At 34.9% G+C, this 8,945-nt stretch overlaps 1 protein-coding gene across 1 annotated transcript; it reads left to right on the top strand.

Moving 5' to 3' along the window:
- Positions 1-2,949: 2,949 nt before the first annotated feature.
- LOC110926044 (fimbrin-1) lies at positions 2,950-8,360 on the top strand. The gene is made up of 15 exons (XM_022169805.2): positions 2,950-3,227; positions 3,336-3,466; positions 3,585-3,755; positions 3,839-4,077; positions 4,169-4,340; positions 4,435-4,473; positions 5,122-5,190; positions 5,280-5,396; positions 5,699-5,910; positions 5,997-6,152; positions 6,240-6,439; positions 6,529-6,689; positions 7,163-7,259; positions 7,358-7,449; positions 7,907-8,360. Exons 2-15 carry the CDS (start codon positions 3,380-3,382, stop codon positions 8,180-8,182), a joined length of 2,088 nt encoding a protein of 695 aa, XP_022025497.1. The 5' UTR covers positions 2,950-3,227; positions 3,336-3,379; the 3' UTR covers positions 8,183-8,360.
- Positions 8,361-8,945: the final 585 nt, after the last annotated feature.

The following is an 8,945-nucleotide window of genomic DNA, read 5'->3' on the forward strand; positions in this document are numbered from 1 at the left end:
CCACGTCAAATTTTGGTGTTGACGGATAATATGCTGATCAGAGTGCTGAAGTCCAACTCAAAAGTAGAATTGCATATTTTTTTCTACCTTATACTAGATAAGTATATGGTAAGCAAGGCGTAATGTGCACGACGAGCATGTAGAGTTGGTTTTCTAAACTAATTGTGTAAATTAGGCATGAAAATGAAAAAAAGGTTTATTATTTATTAGGAAAAATGAAACACTTTCGGTTTTGTGTTTGATTGCTTGATTGCATAACTTTCCCTGAAAACTCTTAAAAATATTTAGGCCTTGGGCGACAAAAAAAATTAGGCTCAAAATTGTAGTTAAGAGGAAATGAATTAAAAAAGTAAAACCTTAGACCATGTGTAGTGTCCCTTGGGCATTATCCGTCATGTGGTGGTCCAGTCAGCAATGGGGCATTATGTTTTTTTTTCTTTCTAAAATGGGTGTTGTAGGGATGTGGACATTGTGGGGCATTATGTTAAAGGGTAAAGTTCTTGTACAAATAATCTTAACATACTAAACATACAAATTGAAGGAAAACTCAAAAAGACAAGGTGGCATTTTTGTAATTATCAATAACTATCAAAGTTACTCTACAAATATACCTAAAAAAACCTAACCACTCCCCCCACCCCAAAAAAAAACCTAAACCCCCCACCCCCCCCCCCCAAAAAAAAAAAAAACCTAGAAAAACCTACCCCCCCCCACCCCCAAAAACCTAAAAAAACCTAACCCCCCCCCCACCCCCCAAAACCTAAAAAAAACCTAACCCCTCCCCCCCCCCCCCCCTCCCCCCCACCCAAGCTAAAATGCTAAAAACTAAACCCCCAAAAAATCTAAAAAAATAAAAAAAAAACACACAAATTATTTTATTTTATTTTTTAACATTTTTTATTAAAAAATCGCTACTTTTAGTAGCAGCAAAAAAAAAAAAAATTTTTTTTTTTGCTAACGAAATGTAGCGATTTTTTTAATAAAAAATGTTAAAAAAAATTGTGTTTTTTTTAGGTATTTTTGGTTGTAACTTTGATAGTTGGTGGTAATTACAAAAATGTCACCTTGTCTTTTTGGGTTTTCCTTCAATTTGTATGTTTAGTATGTTAAGATTATTTGTATTTGATCTTTTGCCTTATGTTAAAAGGGGTGTAAAGAATTAAATAAATAAAAAAACCATAAAAAAAGGTATTGGGCAAACAAAAAGAAGGATACATGTGATTGGCCAACAAAATCTTCATCAGGCGTTTAATTTTACACGCCCCAATCCATTTTTTTTGAAGAAAAACGCCCCCGGGGCGGTGCGCGGGCGTTTTGGGGTGTTTTTTAGGCAATTCACGCTCAAATACTGCCCCACTACGGGTGATCTTAGTGGCAGAGCAAATACTTGAACTTGAGACCTTTATGTTATCTTGAGATGGTTTTTTCCACTACACCACCAACAATTTTTTTTGCATAATAAAAGGATGAATATACTAAATATATAATTTAATAAATATATAAAAGTTTATAAAGACCCCTTTGAAAATTTTGGTCTAGGACATCAGCACGGATGGCCTGCCCTGCTTGATGGTAAAATTGGGTATTTGATAGAACATTTAATTTGTAAATAGATTTACCTCATATTATTTCAATAATTAACATTAGGTGTGGGGCTGTGGGGTATGAAGAAGCACACAAATTTTCCTTATCCTTTAACTATTGTGAAATTGACACAATTAATTAGAATCCGCGTTCGTGAATTTGATACAGGGAACTAATAAATCCTCACTTGTGGCTTAGTGGTAGGAGACTTGGGTTTTCTAATACAGACTCAAGTTTTCTCAGTTGTGTCATATTAGGGTGGATATTGGACAATGATGGTGACAAATCCACTGAGGGGGGTTCGATCCTGAGCCGCACCCCGGTTTTCATCCGGCTGTTACTTCAGTGAGGCATCTCGTGTGGAAGCAGTACGGTTCCTGGGGAACGTCGTAACCAAGTCTGACCAACCCAGCGTGGGCCCGGTTAAGACAACATAGTCTGGGCAGATCTTGGCTAGAACTGCCGTTTAGGCGGTGTGACATTGGGTCACTAAAAAAGAAAGTCACCGTTCAAAAAAACCCATAAGGGTGTACGGGGTGGGTGCGGCAAGCTCCTTTGCCGCTCGGGGAACACCACCGCCACCTTATTATGCCGCGTGGGGAAGGAGGTAAGCGGGGAAGAGTTGCCGCATGCGGGGTAATGAGAGAGAGGGGTAGTGGTGGGGACCAGTGTCCGCGCAACCAATCATGTTTTTTTTTTAATAAAATGGGTTGGGTGAAACCACCCATATAACTTTTTTTGCACCACGTCACTTTTCTGACACTTGCTAATGTGGCTGCCACATGTCGCATAATGCCCTATTTTCAAACTCTCCCACTCTGTATATTCTAATGGGTCGTAAAATATCAACAAAATGATTAAATTATTATTATTATTATGTCACAAGTACAAAAATTAAGTGGTGATTTTGTATCTCATTGGCAGATCTACTAACGGCATAGAGTCTTGGTGAAATGCAAAATACCCCTTGATGTACGGTAAATTTTTTTCTTTATTTTATGAATGTATGGTAAAAAGATTTTAGATACCTCTGAATTTTTTTTAGACACGCCACTATCCTAATGGTCTAATAATATAGCGTCTCTCTCGTAAAAGTGAAATCGTTGCAAATTTAAGATTACGTAATATTTAAATGTAAAAAATTGACGTTATTTGCATTTTTTTACAAAGTAATGAAATATTATAGGGGCATTGTGGTATATTACGAAAGTCAAGGGTGGCAAGAAGATAAACCAAGCCACTACCCACATCACACGGACCGACCATGGACCATCATGACAATGTGGTTCAAAATAATTCGCCTCAATTTCCTATCAAAAAAGATGCGTGTGCGAATCTTTCAACCAAACCAATTTACCCTTCACACAAAAAAAAAAAAAAAAAAAAAAAAAAAAAAATCCAAACTCCAAGACAGTCGTTTATTTTTTTCTTATATGGCCTGCTCATTCCCACATTCATGGCACCATGGTCCGTAGCCCATACAAAGTCGCCGCTCATTCTTTCCTCACCCTTTGCTCTCTTCACAAGCAAAATATCCCCAAATCTCTCCACTCTTTCCCCAATTTCTCATATACTTTTTTCTTCAATTATCTTCAACTTAATCAATCCAACAGTCAAAACAGAGTCTTTATCTTTAATCACCGGTACGTATTGGTTTAATCTTGTGTTCTAATTGATGGGTTTTGTTTTGATTGAGTTCTTGATTGTTAATCCTATCTTGATTTGCATTTATCCAAATGGGTTTTTTGTAGATTTTATTTTCTGATTAATTTCTTGGAGAAGGAAGTTCAGGGATATGTCTAAATTCGAAGGGGTTCTTGTGTCTGATCATTGGCTTCAAAGCCAGTTTACACAAGTTCAACTTCGTAGTCTTAAATCCAAGGTTTGTTTTCATATCCACATGTTAATCGGTCTTGATTTGGTGTTGTTATTGGAAGATTATATCGAATTTGTTTGATACCCTTTACGATTCAAGATTGATTTCGGTTGTTAATCTGTAGTTTATATCATCAAAGAATCAAAATGGTGAAGTTACAGCTGCAGATTTGCCTGTTTTGCTTGCAAAGTTGAAGCCTTTTAATGAGATGTTTAAGGAGAATGAGATTTCAGATTTGTTGTCTAAATCTGGTTTGGATATGAGTAATGGGATTGACTTTGAAGGATTCTTGAGGGTAAATAATAAGAATTTTACTCGTATTATTACATCGATATGTTATGCATAAGAATTGACTACATAGATTATATATTTACACAGGCTTACTTGAATCTACATTCACAAGCGGCTGCGAAATTGGGTAATTCGAATAACTCGTCTTCGTTTTTAAAAGCCACAACGACGACTCTACTTCACACCATTGATGAATCCGAGAAAGAATCGTATGTTGCGCATATCAATAGTTATCTTAGAGACGATCCGTTTATGAAGCAGTTTCTTCCCATAGACCCAGCTACCAATGCCTTGTTTGAGCTAGCTAGAGATGGAGTTCTTCTATGGTATTTAAACATATTTTATTTAGTTATGTTGTGGATGCACGCGCTTATCGATTACGCTGGTTTTGATATGTTGTTTTCTGTTATGATGTAGTAAACTTATTAATGTTGCGGTGCCTAATACGATAGATGAACGGGCTATTAACACGAAACGAGTGCTCAACCCGTGGGAACGAAATGAAAATCATACTCTTTGCCTTAACTCTGCTAAGGCTATAGGATGTACGGTAGTAAATATTGGCAACCAGGATTTGGTCGAGGGAAGAGTAAGTTATTATTGAAGGTTTATTTAGAGTCATATTCATAATTTCCTGCTTTTTAGTTTTGAGAATCTGACTTCTTGTCGTGTCGATTTTGCAGCCTCATCTTGTTCTTGGCCTAATTTCTCAGATTATAAAGGTGAGTTGTTCATCAAATCATCTTTATGGGCGTTCATTTTAGAACCAATAATACGTTTTGAACCACAAGCATAGTTGATAATAGCGATAAGCCACCTATACGCTACGTGGCGATAGCGATGAAATAGTGGGTGCTATTTTATGTTTAGCGACACACTAGAAGAAAATTTTAGAAATATTTTATATGTATATTATATCCAAATACACTGTTTTATTTGTATATTTAACAAAAAACCTAAAATCCTGCTATTTTATACCTGTAAAATCCCGTTATATATATATTAAAACAGACAAACAAAATAAAACCTAAAATCCTGCTATTTACCTGCCTTGGAGACGCCAAACTCAGATAGCGACACATGAGCACTTCGCTACGCTATTCGCTATGGCGCCTGCTATGAGCGCTATTAACAATTATGACCACGAAAACGGCATAATGTATGTTAACATATCGCTTTGAATTGATACATTATACACGATAGACAAGACGGTTTATGTGACCGGTTCTGTTTCTCTCTCCCACTACTTGAAATTATTTTTTTATGCATAATGCGGTTCTCAACATATTATTGGTTTCAAGACGAAAATACCCCTATATATTTTGGATTATTTGTTTGCTGATCTTAGGTTATTGTTGCTGTTTCTTTAGATACAACTCCTGGCAGATCTCAACCTTAGAAAGACACCTCAGCTTGTGGAATTGGTGGAAGACAACAATGTAATTCTTAATCTCTCATTTAATTTGCAATTTCATTTTATTTGTGAATTATAATAATAATTTAAATTGTTTCTATAATTAATGTGCAGGATGTTGAGGAGCTAATGGGATTAGCACCTGAGAAAGTCCTACTAAAATGGATGAATTTCCATCTTAAAAAAGCAGGTTACAAAAAACCTGTCACCAACTTCTCGTCTGATCTAAAGGTAACCGTGCCCTTACATTTGTGCTCAATGAAATCTAAGTCGTAATATTGGCATGGTTACGTCCCTCAACTTGTTTATATCTAACAAAACTGTGTATCTTCTTAAAAAAGTTGACCCGTAACTGGTCAAACTGTTATTCATTCGGTGGCATGACTTCCGAGGTGTGCAGGAACGCTGACACGGACAGAATGTGCAATTCACTAAGCTGATGTGGATAATATTTTTTTTTAATTTAATAATATTATTATAACGATAATTATGGTACTGTAAAAGGCTAAATGCATTACAAATATCATTTGTAGGATGGAGAAGCATATGCTTACCTGCTTAACGTTCTTGCACCAGAACATTGCAGCCCCGCCACTCTAGACACCAAGGACCCCACCGAAAGGGCAAATCTGGTACTCGAGCATGCTGAAAAAATGGACTGTAAACGTTACTTGGCTCCCAAGGATATCGTTGAAGGCTCCACAAATTTAAATCTTGCATTCGTTGCACAAATATTCCACCAAAGGTTTAAGATCGCATTATCCGTTTTCTGTTATCATAACACTCAAAAAAAATATTATTTTTTTAATTTATGGTATATTTATCTTGCAGAAATGGTTTATCTACTGATAACAAAAAGATATCGTATGCCGAGATGATGACCGATGATGAAGAAATGTCTAGAGACGAGAGATGTTTCCGACTTTGGATTAATAGTCTCGGGATTTCTTCTTACATTAATAATTTGTTTGAGGATGTCCGAAATGGGTAGGTGCAAATGTGTAATTATTGATCTTTTTTTTTTATCAACAGTTTGAATAAAATTATTTATCGGTTGTTCATGTGTTCATGCAGATGGACACTTCTGGAAGCTGTAGATAAGGTTTCTCCAGGATCGGTTAACTGGAAGCATGCAACGAAACCTCCGATCAAGATGCCGTTTAGGAAAGTTGAGAATTGCAATCAAGTTATTAAGATCGGGAAGCAGTTGAAGTTTTCGCTTGTTAATGTAGCGGGAAACGACTTTGTACAAGGGAATAAAAAACTTATACTCGGTAAATTACAGGATTAAACTTGGACTTGTTTTTTATTAGTTTGTTTTCGTTTTAAGAAAAGAATATAATTTTTGTGTGTTCATTTGCAGCTTTCTTGTGGCAGTTGATGAGGTTTAATATGCTTCAACTTTTGAAAAACTTGAGATCGCGTTCTTCACAGGGGAAGGAGATAACAGATGCGGATATTTTGAAATGGGCGAATAAAAAAGTGAAAAACACAGGCCGAATGTCGCAAATGGAGAGTTTTAAGGTTGGAAAACATCTTTTTTTTTTTTTAATCTAGAGTAAAATGCCATTTTACGCATCTGGATCCAAACGTTTTGAAATCTTGCCATTTTCATCCAACTTGTTAACTCCATCCATTTTTAACGTCAAGTCAGGGGTATATTCGTCTTTTTAGACATTTTTTTGTGATGATTAAAGGGTTTGGGTTGGGAGAAAGTTAACAGAGGTGAATCTTTATTTCTTATAGTGTTTTCCGTTTTAATAAAAAATGTCTAAAAAAGACATAAATGCCCCTCATTTAACGGAAAAAATGGATGGAGTTAACGAGTTGGATGAAAATGGCAAGATTTCAAACCTTTTGGATCCAAATGCGGAGAAACAAAGCTTTGGACGAAAGTCGCAAAAGTGGTCAAACCTCAGGGAGGAAATGGCGTTTTACTCTTTAATTTATTAATCATGATTATATACATTATAACCGATTGATTAATGGTTGTGTAGGATAAGAGCCTTTCAAATGGTATTTTCTTTCTTGAGCTTTTGAGTGCGGTGGAGCCCAGGGTGGTCAACTGGAACCTTGTAACCAAGGGTGAAAGCGGTATGTTTTTTTTTTTTTTAATCTTCAAGATTCTGTTAAATCTTCAAATACGAATACGGTATTTGGTTTCTGATTTCGTGATGTAATGGTGCTTACAGACGAGGAGAAGAAGTTGAATGCAACTTACATAATCAGTATTGCGCGAAAGCTTGGGTGCTCAATTTTCTTATTGCCAGAAGACATCATGGAGGTAAATTAAAACGGGTCGATTTGATTATGCTTTATCTCTAACTGGCAAAAACACAAAAATTAGTAGCTAAAAAAGGGTCAAATGGTTCGAATCATGGAATACATCACAAAGTGAATTTTAAAGCATATAACCTTCTAACTTATATAATGTTAATTATTAGACTGTTATATAAACTAGCAGGTACACCGCGCTACGCGGCGGGATGACATCTTTTGTTACGTTGCAGCTGGTTGTCTTTGAACAATTTTATAACTAACGCATGATATAGTAGTATAGATGTAGATTATATTATATAACTTTTTGTAATCATATTTGACACATCAATTATACCTAAAAAGATAAGTAAAAGGTGATTGACAAAAAGTGTTCAGGGTCAACCCAATCTGACCCGTTTCGGCTCACACCTAAAGCACATGTTTTGACCCGTTACTTAGCTTGTCCATGCCCATCTTAACAGGTGAACCAGAAGATGATGCTTATGCTAGCAGCCAGTATAATGTACTGGAGCCTTCTGCAATCTACAGATGACTCGGAATCATCACCTTCATCTGTTGCAGCAACACCAGAAGCATCACCAGCACCGTCTGTTAATGGAGATGCACCATCTGTTAATGGAGATGACGGCTCCGAATTCTCTATGGGTGCTGAAATTGCCAATCTGTCCATTGATGATGCAGCATCTGATACTACAGTCTCTTCAACTCATGAAAACAATGATACTCCTTTACAGTGATATATTCTTTTATTTGTAAGTAACAGAAGAGAAGGCGAGAAGAAGGTATACATAAGTTTTGGTAAGAAAAACTAGGTACAACAATGGGTTATAATTTTTTTTTTTAACTGAAATAAGTTGTACATTTTTCATGCAATTAAAGTTCAGTTAAAAGATATATGTTCTAATTTTTTTATTTGTGATGTATGATTTTCTTTCCATCTTTGAACATTCTGTTATAATTTTGTTTAAAAGTAAACAATAAAAGAATATTAATAACCAGTATATTAATAATGATAATAATAACAATAATAATTATATATATATGTATATTGTAGATGAAGGATGATGAATAGTAACTTTATTTTTATAATAATATATAGCTTTATATTATTTTTTGTTTAATATATTATAATATTTTATTATTATATTTACTTTTAGTAACATATTTGTAATTTTTTTTCCTTTTTTAAAACCATATATTTCCTTTACCATTTTTTTAATAATTCTTTTTTTAGAACATATATTAGTTTATCGATTAATTAGATACTTCTTTAGTAATTTACGTTTATAACTTTTTTCTAAAAACTTAAGTACATAGTTGCGCTTGATTTTTTTCCTGACATTCTGTTATAAGTTTTGTTAAAAACAAAGTTGTACTCAAAATGAAGTATTTATTTTGTATCATAAAACAGTACGATGATAAACTAAACCGTTCTAAAGGCTTGTTTTCTAAAAACTTGCTTTATTTTTAAGTCACGTTTGTTTTACATTATCATTTGCT

This window comes from Helianthus annuus, chromosome 11, assembly GCF_002127325.2.
Source record: "Helianthus annuus cultivar XRQ/B chromosome 11, HanXRQr2.0-SUNRISE, whole genome shotgun sequence".
Classification (NCBI taxonomy): Eukaryota; Viridiplantae; Streptophyta; class Magnoliopsida; order Asterales; family Asteraceae; genus Helianthus; species Helianthus annuus.

What these genes read in the sequence shown, in the direction of transcription:
- LOC110926044 (XM_022169805.2), top strand. Translation starts at nt 3,380, where the DNA reads ATGTCTAAATTCGAAGGGGTTCTTGTGTCTGATCATTGGCTTCAAAGC. An exon ending in AATTGGTGGAAGACAACAAT is followed by an intron (nt 5,191 to 5,279) that starts GTAATTCTTAAT and finishes ATTAATGTGCAG; the next exon opens with GATGTTGAGGAGCTAATGGG. An exon ending in TGCCAGAAGACATCATGGAG is followed by an intron (nt 7,450 to 7,906) that starts GTAAATTAAAAC and finishes CCATCTTAACAG; the next exon opens with GTGAACCAGAAGATGATGCT.